The sequence below is a fragment of the Furipterus horrens genome, unplaced genomic scaffold, assembly GCF_987537825.1.
Source record: "Furipterus horrens unplaced genomic scaffold, mFurHor1.1.pri manual_scaffold_2, whole genome shotgun sequence".
Lineage (NCBI taxonomy): Eukaryota > Metazoa > Chordata > Mammalia > Chiroptera > Furipteridae > Furipterus > Furipterus horrens.
Genome location: NW_028327172.1, coordinates 3596551 through 3617410, shown reverse-complemented (window position 1 = coordinate 3617410; position 20860 = coordinate 3596551). Strand labels below are relative to the sequence as shown.

The following is a 20860-nucleotide window of genomic DNA, read 5'->3' as shown; positions in this document are numbered from 1 at the left end:
CTGGGTACACAGCCTCACATGCTGCCCACAGCTCTTGCTGCCCTGGGCAGGTGAGCAGGGAAAGGCCAAGGCCAAGCTCAGTGTGGCAGGCAGTAAAACAGAGTACAGCTGACCCCTGAACATGGGTTTGAACTGTTCCAATTGACCCATACAGTTCAAGGGTCCACCCCGCCGCGGGGGATCAGTCTGCAGAGGGCCAACTGCAGTTACAGCCAGCGGGAACCCTGACTCTGGCCTGCCCTGATGAGTTTCCTCTCCTCTGTGCCTCAGTGGGCCTGCCTTTAGAATGGGGATAGAGTCCTGGTTGGGTGGCTCAGTAGGTTAGAGTGTCGTCCTGTACACCAAAAGGTCGCAGGTTCGACTCCCAGTCAGGGCAAATACCTAGGTTGTGGGTTTGATGCCTGGCCGGGGTGCATACTTGGGGGCAACCAATAGATGTTCTTCCCTCTCTCTCAAAAAAACCAATAAGCATGTACTCTGATGAGTAAAACAAAAAAATGGGGATCGAAGCTGATCTGGGGTTCACGGGTAGCTCAATGAGTTACTTGCAGCAAGCAGGGGAGCAACCGGTACCCAAGGAAACAGTTCAGTGCGGCTCCCAGGGCTGGCGGGTGTTGGGGACGTGGAGCCCAGACCCAGGGCCCCTGTCTTGGTGAGGGGGCAGGCCCTGTACTCACCGGGGCCTGCGGCTGCCTGGGTCCCAGGGTGACGACAATGACCACCCGCCGCACGAACTCGGGTCTCCGTGAAGCGAGGGCATGACACGGGGGTGCAGGGTCCCTGCAGGCTGGGTGTGAGGTCTGGGCTGGCCTGGCTGCACCGGGGAGTGGGGGTGTTTCACGTGTGGCTGACACGGTGGGTTCCGCTTTCATGCCCAAATCAAGCTCCAAGCAGGTCACCACCTAATGGCCCACAAGGGGCAGGAGAGGAAAAGGTTGTCTCCACGAGGTTCCAGAGACCCCCCGAGGCCGGACGCTGAGTGTGGGCGGGTCTGGGTGGTACAGGACAGAAGCCCAAGGCAGCGGCCCAGACGCAGCAGACCTCCCGGGCTCTCGTGAGATGATATGTATTTCGAGAGGCTCCCCTGTGGCGACGGTGGGCGGGACAGGGCCCCACACACGGGGGACATGGTCTGAACGGGAGGCGGTCATTGCTTTAATTCTGGCCAAGGTCTGACACGCAGGGGCCCACCTGCCCCACCCTGCAGCACGATCATTTACAAAAATAAATATGAAAAAAGCAGCAACTCTTTAGTGATCGTGGAATTAATCTGACAGTAATTAAATATGTTTAAGCATCTGGCGTATCTCGTAAGTCGCACCAAAGGATGTGGAAGCACTTCGTCCGGTCTCACGGGGCCAACGGAAGGGGGAGGCCCCAGCCCTCGGGGGCCGCCCCCTCACATCTCCGAGTCCGCGTACATGCCGTTGATTAAGTAGTCCACCTGCGTGTAGTCCTTCTTCTTGTAGCTCTCGTAGGCTTGCAGGGCAAACAGGACCAAGACGGTGACGAAAAGGGTCACCCCGAGCAAGAGCACGGCCAGGAGGGCACTTCTGTTCACTGGGGACAGGGGAAGGGGGTTGGTGGTGACCACCAGGTACTGGCCTTGGGTGCTGAGCTGGCACGACTCTGTGGTTGGCACCTTAGGGTCCCCTGAGCTCCCGGGTGTCGGGCCGGTGGAAGCAGTGCCACCCGTGGTCTTAGGCTGCACCTGCTCTGAGGTGGGGGGCGCGCCCGGGTCCGTGGGCCCCCGGGGAGACGGAGCAGGGCTTGGCGGTGTCTTGAAGGACGTGGGCTCCACCCCCGGGGGCCGGTTGGTGTGAGGCACAGGAGCTGGCACTGGGCCGGTGGCCGACCCCTCAGCTCGTGTCTTGGTGGATGTCACCGCAGTGGCGGGCATGGACGCCGCAGCGGGGCTGGACCCCGGGGTTGAGTTCGAGGGGGGCGGGGTGTCTGCCAGCCGTGGGGCAGTCGATGCCTGGAGCGTGGGGCCTTGTGTGAGGGCGGTAGGTGCCGGGGGACCAGAAGGGGGCGCGGGGCGGGCTGTGGAGAGGCCGGGCGTGTGCTCGGCAGGGCTCTGTGCGCCCAGGGTGCTGTGGGCGCCGGCCGAGGTGGCCGCAGTGGCCTGAGCGCTGGCAGCCAGCGGCGTCGGGGGCGCTGTTCCTGGTGACAGGCCGTGGCTGGGCGCCTGGGTGTGGGGGCTGCCTAGAGGGGCCGGCGAGGACGGGGCCGGCCGAGTGGACGTCGGGGAGGGCGGCGTGTGCACCCTGGGGGCCGTGAGGTTGGCGTCGCCTGCCTCAGTCACCACGGTGCCCATGCCTGTCCCATGTGTCCTCCCTGCTGGGACCACAGGAGAGCTGCGGTTGGCTCCCAAAGCCCCTTTGGCCAACGTGACAGGAGAGGGTGTCGTCATTATTTTAGACGTTCTGTTGAAGACGCTCTCAGTTCTTTCCCTGGATGCGCTTTCCGTGACGAGACCCTCCTGCGTCAGGTTGAGGGCTGAGGACCCTTCAGGTCAGAAAGGGGAGAAAAAGGGACACTCATGGGGCTGGCGCGTGGCTTCGTGGTGCCCGACCCAGGACCCAGGAGCCGGGAGCACGTGTGCACGGCCTCCCTCACCTCCTCGCTGCCCACGTCCGGCCGCAGCCCACCAGGGCGCTGGCCCTTTGACCGGGAAACCGCTTCGCCCCCACGGAGGACCTAAGAGCCTCACGCTTGGATCCAACTCCCGAAACAGCGGACAGAGCGTGAATCCCCGTCACGGCTGTGATTCACCATTAGACCCTCAAACGCACAGGGTTACAGAGCAGACAGGCCGCTGGCCCGGCCTTTCCCCCGCCGCTTCGCAGCAGGAGTCCCTGCCAGGGCAGAAGTGCCCCTAAGTATCTGGGATCTGAACGATGACCCCCCCAACAAAGACCAGGCTTCTAGAAGAAAGGAGGCCCTGCAGGGCCAAGCTCGAGCCCCTCTCAGGGTGCAGAGGCCGGGTCCCGTGAGAGGCTCCTGCCGACACTGGGCCTGGCGCTCAGCCAGGGAGCCCTTCCCAGCCTGGCCCCCGCTGGCCTGGCTTGCAGACCCCTTGGGCTGAGGGTGCCCTGGGCCACCGTCCCCCAGCTCTCACTTACCTGGAGCCTGGGAGGCCACAAGGCATCCAGATAAGGACAAGGAGGAGATGCAGGTGAGCACAAGAGCTGTCCACATCTTGTGGGCGAGGCGGGGGCGGTCCCCGAGGCTCCCAGCCGGCGCTCTCGGGCTGCTGACGGTGTCCGCTGCTTGGCGGAGGGGTCTGTGGTCAGGGGAGAAGGCACTGGTCAGCCACGCAAAGCCTGGCCTGGGGCAGGGCTCTGGCGTGCCAACCGTGCCAAGTGCTTCCACCAGGCCCGGCACCCGGGGAGCGCACCGTGCCTCGGCCGCGGCGGCCCAGTGAGCTGACCAGCGTCTGCGCTTCGTGGGTATAAAGCACTTCCTGACCCAATTCCGCTCTGCGTCTCAATCCCCACAGCTGCCCACTACCCCACCCCAGAGCTCAGAGTGGAGAGGCCAGGTCTTCCTCCTCCATTTCTCCCGTGGCCGCAGGACCCAGACTGTGCGCCCTGACAGCTGACCACAGCCTTCACATGCGAGAGGCCACCCAGCCACCCACCGATTGTCCAGTACTCCGAGGGCCTGCTCATGTGCTAGGCCGCGCACGCAGGACGAAAAGATGGAAGCCACACCATTTCCTTCCCCCAGGGAGCCTGCCACCCAGTGGGAGGCGCAGGGAGGTCACTGCAGGTGCCGTGGAGCAGAGGCGCGACTCGGCGCTGGGAGGCACGGAGGGGGCGGGGCCTGGCAGGTCTTGGAAGGTAAGTGGAGGCTGGTCCTCTGGGTGGCTGGGTGCTGCAGGGGCCCCAAGGAGGCACTTAATTCAGGTGGGTGGGTGGGTGGGGGTGTCAGGGAAGGTTTCCTGGGACAGTGACCCCTGGCCCATGTTCTAAAAGACGGACGGGCTCCACCTGCTGGGAGACAAGTGGGGGAAGCAGCAGAGCAGCGGGCCAGCAGGTGAGGGCCGGGGCAGGCCTGAGCAGAGCCCGGAGGAGGCAGCAGGGGCAGACGCGGGCTGGAGGCTGTGGGACCCGGTAAGGGGGCACCAGTGTGAGAGACGGAGAGCAGGCTCAGAGAACCTGGGCGCAGGAGCCCGGCTGCCTGGAGGGGGGCGGCGTGACTGCAGAAACTTCCGGGAATGCCGCCATGGCCGAGCCTCGCCAGGATGAGGACGGTGCCCAGCCAGAGCCAGGCTCCCGAGCGCACGGGGTGCCCCCACACTGGCCCTGCGTCTCTCCCAAGGGTCGGCAGGCTGGGACTCCTCACTGCAGAGGTGCGACGGGGCTGAGCAGCCAGGTGACCTCAAGTGTCCCGCCACTTCACAGGCCACTGCTCCGGGGTGCACCCCAATCCTTGCTCAGCCCTGCCCATCGGCGCGAGTCCCGCACGGCCACCTGGGGAGCCGGGCCCGCCCCAGACAACAGCCCGGCCACACTCTGCCCTGTTGTCCCATGACTAACCACCTGACATGCGCACAGAACACAGGTCTGCTGGGAGGCAGAGGGCAGGTGGCGAGGAGGGGGCTCCCAAGCATCCCCCCCAAGGTCAGTGCTACCTGAAGACGCCCCTCCTGGGCCCTCACGGCAAAGGTCCTGACTTAACAGGGCATCACGGAACGGAGCCTTGAGAACCCAGTAAACGTCCTGACCAGCCCCTTACCCCGTACGGATGCCACCACTGCTCCCTGTGGCCCTGCAGCCAAGCTGGCTCCTGTGTCCCCATGAATCACCTCCTAGCACACCCATACTGGCCCCAATCCACTTGCCTCATCCCCACCCCACCCCGATGGCTTCCCAAAAGATCCTGATAACCCACAAAGCTGGCCCTGCCTCCAGGGTTCAAACCCCTTACCATCCTAAACTTCAAATCTGGCCCCCAGGCATGGGAAATACCTGTCCTTCCCAACCCCAAGCCTGACTGAGCCATCAGCGCACAAAAGCAGCCATCGTGAAGCATAAAGGGATGTTTCCAGGTGGCCCCGGGGCTGGGAAAGCCCACTGGGCACAAACCCTTCTGAAAGGCGGGCACATTCCCTGATGCTCTGACCCCTCCCGAGGGTCACTAACTCGTATCTAGCTTCATCCTGCACTTTCCTCCAAAAGCGCCCGAGGGGCTCCTGGCTCTCACAGGTTTAGGAAGTTATGGGCCTTACAAACCATAGATTTGCATCTGTCTTCTAGAGAGAAAAGCATCCGCTGTTTTCACAGAAGCCAGTGGGGGTAGCGTGGGGAGAAGAAACAGACGCTATCACCAGAGGCAAGAAGGGAAACTGGGAGGTCTCGGGCAGAGACCTCGCACCCCGGCGGCCACGCAGCGGGCGGCTCTCAGCAGCTGTCCGTGCACGGCTCTCTCTGGCCAGTCCGCGCTGCTGAGTGCGTGGCTCTGGGCTGGGGCCTGGAGCGGGGTCCAGCGGGGCGTCCTGAGCGCCCCCCGGTGTCCGCTCACTACAAGTCTCTGGCGAATGCTTTAGACCCGTGGGCCGGGCAGCCACGGAGGACACACACACGGCGGGTGTGGCTCCGTCCCCATAAAACTTGATTTACGAGAGCAGGTGGCAGGCAGGACTTGGCCCACAGGCCGCAGTTCACCAACTGCTGCTCCAGCAGGAAACTCCAGGGTTCGCGGGTGCAGGAAGAAGCGGATTCGGTGTGCCGGACGGGCTCCCCCCCACCCCCCGCCTCACCCTGGGGCCGACGCGGGCCGTTTCCCTCCCGGTCCTGGGACAGCCTCTAGTTGGTCTCCTCCCAGGGCCCCTTCTTTGCAAGACACCGGCCCTCCCCCCGGCACCAGTGAGGTGCTGTGCACAAGCAGGGATCCCACGCGTGTCACGCCTTTGTGACACAGGCTGAGAATCTTTGGTGGTGCGTGGCACGTGTGTCACGGAAACAGATGAGGACCACGGATGACTGCACCGTCCCCCGGCCCCCCCCCCCCCCCCCCACGGACCATCCTCCTGGACGACCTCAGAAGGCAGAACGTCTGACCAGGAGCCACAGACCAGGCCCCTCCTGGCTGCTGAGGGCTCGGCCCCCTGGGCTCTGCGGCCTCCCCTCCCCCCTCCAGGCGCGCTGAGCTTGCAGAACGCCCTCAGGGTCCTGTCTGAGCTCACTGTCCCATCACTGAGCAGGGGGCCCTGGCTCTCGGGCCCCAGACACTCACCAGAGGCAGGTGCTCAGGGCGCGCTCCTGGGCTGGGCCATCTTCCTCCTCGCGGAGCTGCGGCCTTGGTGCTGTGTGCTCGTCAGGCGAGGCCTGGCTTTGCAGGAGGCGAGGGCAGCTGGGAGGAGCGCGCCCAGGCCACGGCATGCTTTGCGGCACACGTGGGACAGGCAGACGCTCCGCTCTGCTCAGTCGCGTGCAGGGTTTGGAGAGGAGCGACCTCCCCTAGGAGAAGCACGGGGAAGGCACCCAGTGAGGAGGGAGGCGCCACGCAAGCACCACTCAGTGGACGTCACCCCGGGGAAGTGACATCACGTGGGTCAGCACTGCCACTGTCCTAGCTTCTGATGAGGCCCCTTCTACAGCCGGTGTTCTTCCCAGGAAGCCCTCGGACAGACGTCCGAAGGTGGAGACCTACGAAGACGTTCACCGCAGGCAGCATCCCTGCTGATGGTGAAGAACTGGAACGGTTACGTCCAATGCGGTCCCATCCCCACATAAAACATGACCATAGCCCTTAAAAAAATACACAGATTTCTAATTTCTAATAAGATGCCCAGCGTGTAACATTAAGTGAAAAAAGCTGGCCAGCCACAGAACACACACCACGGTCACTTTTGTTTACACAGGCCTGTGTCAAGGGGCCGGAAGAATGTAGACCGGAATGTCAATAACAGTTATCCCTGGCTAACAGACTTACAGGTGATTTGCATTTTCTACTTTGTATCCTTTTTTAAAAAAAGCAATCATGTATCACTTTTGGAAACCGCTGCTGAAAGGCTCCAATGAAAGAACACAGTGTCTGATTTTCTTCAAGTACTTGGAGCAACCGGGCAGAGGAGGCCCAAAGGATAGTTTCACCACAGATCTTAATAATTTAGAGAAACATCCTGATTTACACAACAGGAGCTGCGTTCTTCTAGGAGCCGAGCAAACCAACCTTTGCAGAGGACGCCAGGAGTACCGCAGCCGTGAAGCTGTACCAGCCCCATCGCCCGCCTCCCTGCTGAGAAGCCGCCGTGAGCTCCGGCCGGTACGGACACTGACCACCTCCCACAGGGGCAGAGGGGAGCAGGCAAGCGACGCCCCAGGACCACCGCGGCCCACTCCCTAACACAAATGCCCACGTGGGCACCAACACACACACATGCTCAGGCACACGGGAGCAGTCACACTTGTGTGTGCACACAGCTGCAGGCACATCCATGCACACACAGCTCCACGTGCACGCACACAACCACACCTGTCCGTATGCAGTCATTCCCATGCATGTACGTGATCACAGTTATGTGCACACAGGCGCGCGCACACACGGAGCATCTCTGTAACACTGCTTCAGTGTTTCTCAGTTAACTTCTGCTGGACGCCACCCCCTCGCTTACTCACCCCCAGCCAGGGCAGCTGGGGATCACTCCCACGGACCCGGGAATGGACCGCACGTGGATCAAGAACAGGCCCTCGTTGTGCCGTGACCTCGTCTCTCTGGTATGGCCCTGCCTCCGCTCCCCAACAGCATACTCTAGATGTCAACGTTTACTTGTGGGGACCTGTGCTAATCTTGTAAGTTGACTCACCATAGACGGGCCCTTCACAAGATTTAAAATAATAGTTTCCCCTGCAAAAGCTTTGGGGAACCTTGTAAGAGGGTCTGGCCAGTTATTGTTATCTGGAGACTAGACAGATCAAGGTCTCAGACTACAACAGATGGAAAGGAGAGAGACCCCTAGGACCGGAGGGGAACAAGCAAGAGAAAGAAGTCAGTATTAAGGGAGAGACTAGGGCAAGTGGAAAGACAGAGGAGTAGGCTGGTGCTGGGAGTCCCCCTTTGCAGGGGTCAGCTCCCCACTAGTTCTGCAGAGAAGAGGCAGCACCCCCACGAGCCAGGCAATGCTTCATCAAAAAGGCAGATGGTGGCCCTTGACCTTGTGATGCCTCTCAACACCTCCTGTCTCCAATTCCTTGCGTTCCCAACCTTGGCTTGATTTTAAACTCTTTCATGAACCTATTTGTTATATTCAGGACGCTGCGTGCAACTTATATAAAAACCAGGCTGCAAATCGCTCAATCCCTTTTTCTGGCTTACACAGGTTCTTAAGATCAAACACAAGTAATCCGCAGTTTAGCAAGTGCTACACGTGTAGCCCCACGTCCCATCGTTCCGGTAACACTTATTTATCAGTAGCGACGTGACCCCAGTCCTTCCCCAAGCCGGAGAACCAAGGCGTAGGGACTGGGAATGAAACTCAGGGCAGGCCACAGACACCTGTCCTGACACGTCACCTGGCTGAACTTTGGTAGCAGAACCCAAGGAACACGGGCTTGTGGTTTTGTGTACATAGACATTGTCCTGTGGTCCAAAGGAGGTGTCTCTGTAGCGAATGGGAACCTGGAGCAGCGGATATTGTCTTAATTACATTGCTTGCTTCCGGGTTTCTGTATGTTTGGTGTCACGGTTAAATGCTGATCAAGGCTCTAGTTTTTGTTGGCCATGTGGGCAAATCTGACATAACTCTGCCTTTGCGGCAAGCCTGGCGTGTAAGTGGAAAAATCTGCATTCTATATACTTTCCTTGCTGATTTGATTGAAACTTCTGAGATGCTTCCTTTGGGGAGGAAACAAAACGTTGTAGGCAGAACTTCAAACCCCCTATTTATGTTTGCAGCCTCCTTCGCGGATGCTGCTTCCTCATTTCAGTCTAACAGGTAAGGGCTCACACTAAGCAGCCATCCAGACTCACGAGGGGGCAAGCAGATGGAAAAGCACAGCCCCCTCCTGGGTAGAACGGGCCCGAGGGAGGTCTGGGTCACCTAAAGGGCCAACTCTTTCTGTGAGGACAACGCTTCCTGGGGCCCAGCCTTGTCCCCAGAGGATCTTTTAGTTCCCCGCCCCAACGGGAGTGTCCCAACGTTCCCATCTGCCGCTTCCAAACTGGAACTACCCCCTGCCTCCTACCTCCTGGGCCCCCACCAGGCTCCTTCGGAGTCTTCGGCCCCGAACGGACCCCTCCTGTTTCTTCCTCTCCTCCCTTTCCTTGCCAGTACGGCCGGAAAAGGGACACATACTTAAGCTGACGAGCTCAGGGGAGGCCAGCCAGGTAACCGCACAGGATGGTCTGAACTGAAAACTTCCTAACGAAAAGCGTGGTCCTGTGCTAGGCCTGTGGTTTCCTCGACAAATCGCCCTAAGCGAACCCGTCAGTGGTCTTTGTACATCTAAGACGACTTACCACAAACACCAGCGTTCTCTTCCCCTGCAGACCCCTGGGGCGCACCCACCCCGCCAGCGCACAGCACCCTGGCTGTTATCTTCCCCTGCAGACCCCCGGGGCGCACCCACCCCGCCAGCGCACAGCACCCTGGCTGTTATCTTCCCCGGCAGACCCCCGGGGCGCACCCACCCCGCCAGCGCACAGCACCCTGGCTGTTATCTTCCCCGGCAGACCCCCGGGGCGCACCCACCCCGCCAGCGCACAGGACCCTGGCTGTTATCTTCCCCTGCAGACCCCCGGGGCGCACCCACCAGCCAGCGCACAGGACCCTGGCTGTTATCTCGTAACCCAGACCCGGCTGCCCCGACGGGCTGTGTCGGGTCCTCACTAGCCGGTGCCCGCCAGCGCCCGCTTTACTTTTCATCCGAGCCCAGAGACCCCCCGCTCGCTTTCTCCCGCCCCTGCATCTGCCACCAGTGAATCCCACGGCGCCCTCCTCCGAGCGGCAGGCTGTCCTTCCGCAGAGCCTTTTCTCAAGTCGCTGAGATTCTGCGTCCCAGCAACTGTCACCACTTTGGCTCAGAGACTCATGAAAACTCTTTGCCGCTTTGGACGTTTCTCACCGGGCGCCTCCGTCCTCATCATCTTGCACTGAGTGCCCCCGCTCGCGCTTTCTGCGGTCCCCGCCTCTGCCCCTCGTGGCCCCCATTCATCCTGCTGCCCCCCACCGCCCTCTCTCAGCCCCAAGCCCCTCGGGAAGCCGCGACTGCAGCCTGCCAGAGGGCAGCGCGGGCCCCTTACCCGGGCGCGGCAGGCCTGCGGAGGCCGGGCGGCCCTCGGACGGCGGAGACGCCCGCGGTCCGGCGTGCGTGCGGACGTGGCCGGCAGCAGGGCAGAGCAGCCCGGAGCCAGCGCGCTCGGGACAGCCGCCCCAGGTCCGCCCCGCCCCGCGCCGCCAGGAAGTGACGTCGCTGGGAGGCGTGGCGTGGCGGGGCGGGGCAGCCTCCACAGGCGCAGGGATCCGCTAGGAGGTTCCTGGCGCCGCCTCCGGCTGCGAGCCGGAAGCGAGAGGCGTGGCTTCCAAGACCCCGCCTCCCGTGGGCGCGGCCCGGAGACTTCTCCCACGCGGCCGGAAGTGGCTATTCCTGACAAGTCTTTGGCGGAAGTGGTGGTTGCCTGGTCCGCGCCGCCTGGATCTGGGCACCTTCCTGCAGCGACCGGAGTTCCCCGTCTCGGGCAGGGTCAGCTCAGGGCACCCCAGTGGTTCACAGGGGCCGAGCACGAGGGGGTTGACCCTGTTATACTCCTGCCCTCCGGGGTGCAGGTAGCAACAGCAGGGATGGTAGCTTACCGCTTGCCAAGCCTTAAGCGTGGTCCAGGGATTTAATGACTGCAATAGTACCGTGAGCTGCTTAGCCTCCATTTTGCAGACGCAGGAGCTGAGACTCACAACGTTTTATCATTGTCAGCCCTGGGATAACAATGGGGAAGCTGAGTGTAGGATTTCGTTTATTCCGAAGGTATGTTAACTTAAGATGCACAAGAACAACGGGTAGGGCCTGCTTAAGCCAGTAAACCTTTTACTAAACAAGTTATACGCGCCTGGAGTGTGACTATGGACGTGATCTGCCCCGTTAGAAATTTACGATCGGATCACCCTGTGAGGTTACTTTCTGTAGAACCTCTTTTCCGTCCACCGATGGGAGTACACCAAAGGCTTTATTTTCAGACAATTTTGTAACCTGTCCTGGGGCCCTCTGGTAGGAAACTACACCAGACGTAGAAAACCAAGGGTGTGCAAAGACAGGATGAACTCACCTGCTCTGAGCTCTGGGAACACCTGAAAAGCAATTTACAGCTATCGCCAGCCAGTTCAACTTCATAGTTTTCAGTTGTGTAGAACTTCAGTTGCATGATGAGTTTGCTGAGACCTAGGGCAGCTGGTAGGGTTGTGAAGATAAGATGCTTTTGCTCTGTGTTTGCTTTAGTTTCCCCAGCTAGCTCAGATCTAACACGAGAAGTGCCGTATCTGTTCACTTCACAAGTGAAAATACGCTGAAATATCCAGCTGTAGTTCTGTGCTTGCCTTCTTCAAAAATCGATGTCTCTCTTACTGTTTTCATTTCCTTCTTTGCAAAACTGGAGTTATTTTTATTCCTAGGGCTGAGATTACAAAGGTAAGACACAGCCTTCCTTCTCAGGGAGCTCCTAGTTTAGAACAGGGTCTGCTGGCCCTTGTCTGCTTCTATGAATAAAGTTTTATTGGACTACAGTGATGCCTCCTTCTTGTGTCTGGCTGCGTTTGCACTGTAAGGGCAGAGGTGAGTAGCTGCAGTACAGACAGTATGGCTCACAAAGCCTAAACTATTTGCTGCCTGGTCCTTTACAGAAAACGTTTGCCAATACCCAGTCTAGGATGTTATTAGAAAATGGGTTTCAGACAACAGTGGGAACACCTTGCCTAGATGGTCCAGGATCCAGGGAAACACATTCTTTCAGAGGGGATCTAGTACCTTTGGGTGGACTGGGATCACCTGGAACCTAGTGCCGTTGGGCACAGCTCTGGAAACTGCATCTCGGTCTCTGTAGAGTACTATGAAGAGTTAAGCAGGGCAGGCCAGCTTCTGCAGATGGCAGTGGGTGAATTAGGAAAGAGAAGGATCCACTTAAATCCTTAAGCTTTTGTCTCAGGGCGCAGGTCATCTCGGGTGCTTTCTATGCAGAATAGCTAATAACAAAAAGCTTTGTCCTCTGGTAACCGAAAAAATGGTGGTTAGGCTGCCTGCTGCGATGAAAGCCGGACCCGTGAGGCAGGTGCTGGTGCAAAGGAAAGAGGTTTATCAGGAGCTGCGTGACCTGGGAGAAGGGTGGACGCCCGCTTCAGAGACCATCTCCTCTTCCTGCTCAAGTCTGCGGTTCTTACAAGGATAGGGAGGAGAGGGCTTTTTTTTTTTTTTCTATTCAATAATCTCACTAGCTTTTGGTGCATTTGGAGCTCTATCCATTTGTTTTTCTAGCATTTGGTCTGCTGAGTGTAAGAACTCCGCCCCCTGCACCGTCTTGGCCAATGGGGAGACTCCCAGGTTGTCCGACTGTCTACTGTGACGCTCTTAGTTGTTAAGTTACCATATTATTTGAATTTAAGGTCATGCAGGAGTCCACATATAAAAATTAGTGCTCTGGGGTGACACTGCCTGGCTCCTTCCTGTTTCAATCGACTGCCAGAGAGCAAGAGGCTTAGACCGGAGACTCTTTGCCTGCTTCACAATGCAGTTGATTCTCATTTCTTATGGCAGTTTTGTTTAATGAAGTCTCCGTGAGCAGGGACTTAGTGAATACTGAACCCTTACTCCTCGGGGGAAAAACAAAGCGGACACTTCCCTCCACATGCTATCCTTTCTTGTCATTATTCATCGAAGGTTCACTTTATGCTCTGAACACAAAACTAAGGCCATTAAAATGATGAGAATTTTGAGAATAAAAGTGAATAATTGGTGAAGATAGAAATATAATTCTATGTACATAGTTGGATTGGTCTTTCTCATTTGTCATTTATTAATCTGCTTTGCAGGTATACAAAGAGATCTGTCCAGATAAAGTCCAGCCATGGTTAATATAACGAGAATGGTTTGCATGGCATCAGTGTAACCTGGCACCCAAGGACAGTGGATTGAAATGCTCATGCATGAACAATGATGACTTCACTGTACTAGTCAGTGGGGGTGATAGATGCCTCTGAGTGAGCATGTGTTGCTGTTGCATTAAAAATGACTGAGCAAGTAGAGCAATGAATCTGCATCCAATTTCACGTTAAGCTTGAACATCCCTCCACAGAAACTATTCAGATGACTCAAGGCCACAGCCATGGGCAGCTGGTGATGGGCAGCTTCATCAGGGCAACGCGCCCGCTTGTGCATCACGTCTCATGCAGAGTTATTTGGTGAAACATCAAATCACCCGGGTGACTCAGCCCTGCTATAACCCCAACTTCTGGTTTTCCCAAACCTAAAATCATCTTTGAAAGGGAAGAGATTTCAGACCATCAATGAGATTCAGGAAAATATGACAGGGCAGCTGATGGTGATTGGGAGAACTGTGTGAGGTCCCAAGGTGCCTCCTTTGAAGGGGACTGAGGCGTCTTTGTCCTCTGTACAATGTTTCTTGTATCTTGTATCTTCTTCAATAAATGTCTCTCTTTTCCATAGTGCATGGCTGGATACCTTCTGGACAGACCTTGTATACTGTGGATAGCTAGAAAAAATCTTAAAGATTATGAAACCGGGCTGCTATGGATTTACACTGTGGCTTTTTTTTTTTTCATTTCATTTTTTTAAAAGCATGTTTCAGGTTTCAAACATTTTAAGTTAACTTAATGGAATTATTAAAGCTATTTTATATGTTTTAAAAAGCTTTTAACTGAGGTTTAATACACATACAGAAAAGCATACATATAATTTTACATCTTGATGAATTTTCACCAACTGAAACCCTTGTGTAATTATTACTCAGATAAGAAACAGAGCAGAACCAGCTGCCTGGAGCCCCCCTTGCCCCTCTTCCAACCCCCAAATGAAAATACCAATTATCTCTGAAGAGTCAGAGCAACTTTAAACTCATTCATGGTGAGAATGCAAAATATTACAGCTACTTTGGAAAACAGGTTAACTCCTATAAAGTTAAACATACTATCACTGCGCAACCCAGCTGTCCCACACCTAGGTATTTACCCAGTGGGGATGAACGTTTATGCCCACACAAAGAGCTGTATGAAAATGTCTATAGCAACTTCATGCATAATCGCCAGAAGCTGAAAACACCCCAATGGCAATCCATGGGTGAACGGATATAGAGATCGCATTACATCTACGTGACGAACTATACTACTGAGCCATGAAAAAGCACAGATTACTGGTACCTTCACCAACACTGAAGAATCTCAAAGGCATTATACTAAGGGAAAGAAACCAGACGTAAGAGACAAGGTACATGTGATCCCACTCACATGACATTCATGAGAAGACAAACGTGTAGACAGAAATACGTGGTCATCAGGGGATGGAGCTGAGGGAAGAGGGGTGGGCTTAGTCTTGCTAAGGTTGACAGCCTGATTGGATGTCCTGGCGGAAAGAATTAAGAATATGTCTGCCCTGACTGGTGTATCTCAGCGGATTGTGCACTGGTCTGCAGACCGAAAGGTTGCCGGTTTGATTCCTGGACAGGGTACACGCCTGGGTTGCCGGCCAGGTCCCCATCTGGGGGCGTGTGAGAGGCAACTGATTGACGATAGATGTTTCTCTTGCACATCCACTTTTCTTTCCTTCTCTTTCCCCTCCTTTCTTTCTCTCAAAATAAATAAATAAAATCTTAAAAAGACAAAAGAATATGTTTATCAAACTTGCAGATAACACTGGAGTTTCAACCAGTGTGTGTTGGCTTACTTTCAGCCCTTGGGTTGGCCCCACAGGGCCACCTCATCCAGGGCCCTGTTTAGGGTGGCAGAGCAGAAAAAGGTCTGATGGCAAACACGGGGCCCCAAGCAGCACACACAGATACCCTGCGCTCATGGCTCCACTGTGAAGTTCCGAGCAAATCTAAGGGGGGTCTTCACTCACCCATGGCCTCCACGGCCAAGAGCGGCAGTGCTGCTGGATATATTTATATTTCAGGATCCCAGGGACCATGCCTCAAGGGCTATGAGGTGGAAAATTGAGGGCGGGGGGACTTTGAGGATGAGCAGGGACTTTCAGGAGCAGAAAGGGGAGTGGAGAGGTAGATACTGAAAAAATAGCAAGACTTCCAGCCAAGAGGGAAGCCTAGACAGACAGGCTGCATTTCCCTCTACAACTAAGGAGGAATACAACTGCCTCAAACTAGAGACAACCAGAAGTTCCGGAAAACCAAGCTGCCTGGAAGTCCAGCAAACAAAGATATAAAGAAGAAATACTCAGCCAGACAGGCAGGAGGGGCGGAGCCAGGGTGGAGAGAACATGGTGTGGTGGTGGCAGCAGTGGCAGCAGCAGCAGGCTGGTGGAAAGCGCAGTCACACGTTTTAAAAGTCAGGAGAGACACCTGGGGACTGTTCCCAGCTCCTCACCAGACCGCTCAGCACCGGGGACAATAAAGCCTCATTGCTTCTGACTGTGAAGACCAGTGGGGGTGGGGGCGGAGGAAGAAACTGCCGGTCTCTCAGCAGAGTCTGCTTGTTTAAAGGGTCCCCACAGTCCTAGAACATCTGCAGACCCACCCACTCTGGGAACGACGGCCAGGGCAGCAGCTAGAGGGGCGCCAGTCCCATACTGAAATGGGAGAAGTACCTGGAAAAGGGGCAAGTGCTAAGCAGGTGGCATTGTTCCCTCTCAGACCCCTCCCCCACATACAGTGCCACAACGTGGTGAAACAGGTTGCCCTATACTGATGAATCCCTAAGACTCTGCCCCCTATAACGTAACAGGAGCGACGCCTCTACCTAAGACACAGAGGCAAAAAAACAAAGGAGCCTGTCAAGACGAGGAGACAGAGAAATATGGCCCAAAAGAGGGAAGGGATCAAGGTTCCAGTGGGAGAACTAAGTGACAAGGACATAGACAACCTAACAAACAAGCAGATAGCCAACCTAACAGACGTAGAGTTCAAAACACTGGTGATAAAGATGCTCACAGACTTGACAGATATGCTTGAGTACGGCAAATGTATAAGAGAAGAAGTGAAGGCTATGCTAAATGAAACAAAGGAAAATCCACACAAAATCAATGGTGAAGGAAAGGAAATCAGGGTCCAAATCAATGATTTGGAACATAAGAAAGAACAAAACAGTCAACCAGTATAGAATGAGGAAACAAGAATTGAAAAAAATGAGGAGAGGCTTAGAAACCTCTGGGACAACTTTAAACGTGCCAACATCCGAACCATAGGGGTGCCAGAAGGAGAAGAGGAAGAGCAAGAAATTGAAAGCTTATGTGAAAAAATAATGAAGGAAAACTTCCCAAATTTGGCAAAAGAAATAGACATACAAGTCCAGGAAGCACAGAGCGTCCCAAACAAGCTAGGGCCAAAGAGAACCACACCCAGACACATCATAATTAAAATGCCAAAGGTTAAAGATAAAGAGAGAATCTTAAAAGCAGCAAGAGAAAAGCAGAGTTACCTACAAAGGGGTGCCTATGAGACTATCAGCTGATTTCTCAAAAGAAACTTTGCAGGCAAGAAGGGACTGGCAGGCAGTATTCAAGGTGATGAAAAGCGACCTGCAACCAGGATTCCTCTCTCCAGCAAAGCTATCATTTGGAATGGAAGGGCAGATGAAGTACTTCCCAGACAAGGTGAAGCTAAAGGAGTTCATCATCACGAAGCCATTATTATATGAAATGTCAAAGGGACTTAAGAAAAAGAAGATGAAAACTATGAACATTAAAATGACAACAAACTCTCAACTATCAACAACCGAATCTAAAAAATGAAAACAAAATCCAACTAAGCAAACCAGAACAGGAACAGAATCATAGGTATGGGGATCATCTGGAGGGTTATCAGCTGGGAAGGGGGAGGGGGAGAAATGGGGAAATGGTGCAGGGACTAAGAAGCATAAATGGTTGGTAGAAAAAAGACAGGGGAAGTTAAGAATAATATAGGAAAGGGAGAAGCCAAAGAATTTACATGCATGACCCAGGGACATGAACTAAGTGGGGGTGGGATTGCTGGTGGGAAGGGGGGTACTGGGCAGAGGGGAGCAAAGGGGAAAAAATTGGGACTACTGTAGCAACATAATCAATAAAATATACTTCAAAAAATAAAGAAGAAGTAATAGCAAAGCGCTGGCCCCACCCTCTGAGCGTTCTCTCCTGCCCACTGTCCTCTGGGGCCACAGCTGAAGTGCATGTTGGGGACTGGGCCTGTGGGGAATGCCTGGCTTCGGCAGCCCACATCCTGCCCCTGAAAGTTCGGGGGATTTTAAAGTCTGGTCTCACGCCTGCTTTGGCAATGTCAGTTCCTCAAAGAATTTGCAACTTCTGACCTGTTTGTTTCCACCCACAATCCTTTTTACGCAATTCTTAACCTTGATTTTATTTCTTCGCCTCCTCGGAGCCCTCTGCACCCTGTGGGGTCCCTTCCGTTACCAAACTGAGTGTTGCTGGAGCTTTGTCACTCACAACCGTTGCCAATTTTGCCTCTCAAAACGGTCCCATTTTCTTAATCCACAAGGCCCGTGTTTCTGGTTCTCACCATTCGCTTTCACTGTTGCTTGGAAATGGGCCCATTTTGCCGGATTGTGTCTCTTGCTGCCAATACTTGGTTATAACCAAGGTGTGCTGTTAACATTCTGTTTTCCATCTTCCCCAGGTCTGCAGGCTCGGTTGGTGTCTGGGTGACTTCCCAAGTGATCACGGACGACGAATGAACCTGATGCTTTGCGACGCGTTACATGCGTGGCTGATGTTGGTTTCCACACTGCTCCCGGCCTGACTGCACAGCCAGGCCACATGGCTTGGTTTTCTCTTCCCTTTTATCTTTTTATTTCTAATACCAGTTCTGGTGTTAGGACAATACTACCTGCTCTATAACTGGGCTTGACTGTTACAAAGTTCAGAAAATGTATTCCCATGCTTTCAGAGCCTACACTGTAGCTAACCTCTAGGAAACTACCCTTGTGAGTTCTGGCGAGGTAACTAAACTACCCACAATGATTTGAAGAGGAGCAAAATAACTCTTCTCCCAGCGGCACAACTGTGTGAGGCCACCTTTTCTCCCTGGACTTCAACCAAACAAACATGTACAATAAGTGGAATGCAGAAACAGATACAAGGAAATTAAAAAAGATTTGTAAAACTATAAAATGATGCCACTTCTCATTAGTTTTTGCTTTGATCAATGCAGCTATTTTCATACCATGCTGTTTGCGTTAGCATGCAATGGGTTTATCAGTAATTAAAAAAAATTTTTTAAAAATGTTCATTGATTTTAGAGAGAGAGGAAAGAATAAGAGAGAGAAACATCAATTTGTTGCCTCCCCTATGTGCCCTGAAGGGGGTGAAATCCACAATGTTTGGTGCAAGGAATGATGCTCCAACCAATTGAGGCACCCAGCCAGGACTATCATTGTAATTTTTTAAAAGTATATTTTATTATGTTGTTACAGTAGTTCCAATATTTTTCCCCTTTGCTCCTGTCTGCCCAGTACACCCCTTCCCTCCAGCAATCCCACCCCCCTTAGTTCATGTCCATGGGTCATGCATATCAGTTCTTTGGCTTCACCCTTTCCTACATTATTCTTAACTCCCCCCTATTTTCTACCAACCATTTATGCTTCTTAGTCCCTGCACCATTTCCCCATTTCTCCCCCTCCCCCTCCCAGCTGATAACCCTCCAAATGATCCCCATACCTATGATTCTGTTCCTATCCTGGTTTGCTTAGTTGGATTTTGTTTTTATTTTTTAGGTTTAATTGTTGATAGTTGTGAGTTTGTTGTCATTTTAGTGTTCATAGTTTTGATCTTTTTCTTAAGTAAGTCCCTTTCACATTTCATATAATAATGGCTTGGTGATGATGAACTCCTTTAGCTTCACCTTGTCTGGGAGGCACTTCATCTGCCCTTCCATTCCAAATGATGGCATTGCTGGATAGAGTCATCTTGGTTGTAGGTTGCCTTTCATCACATTAAATACTGCTTGCCAGTCCCTTCCTGCCTACAAAGTGTCCTCTGAGAAATCAGCTGATAGTCCTATAGGCATCCCCCTGTAGGCAACTCTGCCTCTCTCTTGCTGTACCCAGGACTATCTTTATTGTTCACCTTTGGCATCTCAGTCATTATGCGTCCTGGTGTGGTCTCCTCTGGGTCCAGCTCACCCGGGACCCTCGGTGCTTCTCAGACCTGTATGTCCATCTCCTTTGCAACATTTGGGAAGGTTTCCATATTTTCTTTCAATTCTTGCGTCCTCATTCTGCACTGGTTGACTTCTTTTCTTCTTTATATTCCAAATCATTGATTTGAACCCTGGCTTCCTTCCCTTCACCATTGGTTTCGTGTGGATTTTTCTTTGTTTCACTCGGCTTAGCCTTCACTTCTTCTCTTATGCGTTTGCTGTACTCAAGCATATCTGTCAACCTGTAAGCATCGTTATCACCAGTGTTTTGAATTCTGCATCTGTTAGGTTGGCCATCTCCTCATCGGTTAGTTCTCCCACTGGAACCTTGATTCGTTCCCCTTTTTGGGCCGTACTTCTCTGTCTCCTCATTCTGACAGGTTCCTGTGTGTGTTTACCTCCACGCCCCAGGTAGAGCTGTCACTCCTGTTATGTTGTAAGGGGCAGAGCCTTAGGAATGCGTCAGTACAGGGTGACCCATTTCACCACGTTGTGGTGCTGTATGCGGGGGAGGGGTCTGAGAGGGAACAATGCTGCTTGCCCAGCACTCGCCCCTTTCCCAGGCACCTCTCCCACTTCCATATGGGACTGGCACCCCTCTAGCTGCTGCCCTGGCCGTCGTTCCCAGAGTGGGTGGGTTTGTGGATGTTCTAGGACCGTGGGGACCCTTTAAACAAGCGGACTCTGCTGAGAGACCGGCAGTTTCTGCCTCCGCCCCAACCCCCACTGATCTGCACAGTGAGAAGCAATGAGGCTTGATTTTTCCTGGTGCTGGGACCGTGAGCTGCGAGGTCTGGTGAGGAGCTGGGAACGCTCCGCAGGTGTCCCTCCTGACTTTTTAAAACGAGTGACTGCGCTTTCTGCGGGCCTCCTGCTGCCACCGCTGCCATCACCACACCACATCCTCTCCGCCCCGGCTCCGCCCCTCCTGCCTGTCTGGGTGAGTATTTCTTCTTTATATCTTTGTTTGCTGGACTTCCATGCAGTTTTGATTTTCTGGAACTTCTGGTTGTCTCTAGTTTGAGGCAGTTGTGTTCCTCCTTAGTTGTGGAGGGAGACGCAGCGTGTCCTTCTACGCCTCCGTCTTGGCCGGAAGCCTCCACTGTAATTCTGTAAAAGCAGGCACAGGTACATTCTCAGACCATTGGCTGCTGCATCGGCTGTTCTTCTGCCTGGAAGGTTCTCCCCAGATGTCCTCCTGACCGCCCCTCCCTTCCGGTTCGTCTCAGTCAGCCTTCTCAATGAGACCGTTCCTGACCAGCCTGTCTTCTCCTACTCCCCCAACCCTGTCTACATTTTCTTTCTTTTGTTATACTTCTTCTAACACATTATACAATTTATTTATTTATTACGTTTATTACCTATTATCTGTCTCCCCCTTCTCCACCGCAAAAATATAAGCTCCATGATGGCAGGGGCCTTTTTTGGTGTCCGAAGCTTCTAGAACAGTGCCTGGCACAGAGTAGGTGCTCAATAATTATCTGTGAGATCAATAATTGAATGATGGATAAGTGCCAGGTTGACACAAAGGAGGAAACATTCATTCAGGTTA

The 20860-nt window shown here is 54.1% G+C and overlaps 1 protein-coding gene across 1 annotated transcript; it reads right to left on the bottom strand.

Annotated features, from left to right (window-relative positions):
* Positions 1 to 1229: 1229 nt before the first annotated feature.
* Positions 1230 to 10396, bottom strand: CUNH11orf24 (chromosome unknown C11orf24 homolog). Its single transcript, XM_090257492.1, has 4 exons — positions 10252 to 10396; positions 6244 to 6467; positions 3126 to 3286; positions 1230 to 2508 (listed from the first exon to the last, which is right to left on the bottom strand). The coding sequence occupies exons 3-4, from the start codon at positions 3199 to 3201 to the stop codon at positions 1400 to 1402; spliced, it is 1185 nt and encodes a 394-aa protein (XP_090113618.1). The 5' UTR covers positions 3202 to 3286; positions 6244 to 6467; positions 10252 to 10396; the 3' UTR covers positions 1230 to 1399.
* Positions 10397 to 20860: the final 10464 nt, after the last annotated feature.

What these genes read in the sequence shown, in the direction of transcription:
- CUNH11orf24 (XM_090257492.1), bottom strand. Translation starts at nt 3,201, where the DNA reads ATGTGGACAGCTCTTGTGCTCACCTGCATCTCCTCCTTGTCCTTATCT. An exon ending in TGTGGCCTCCCAGGCTCCAG is followed by an intron (nt 2,509 to 3,125) that starts GTAAGTGAGAGC and finishes TCTGACCTGAAG; the next exon opens with GGTCCTCAGCCCTCAACCTG.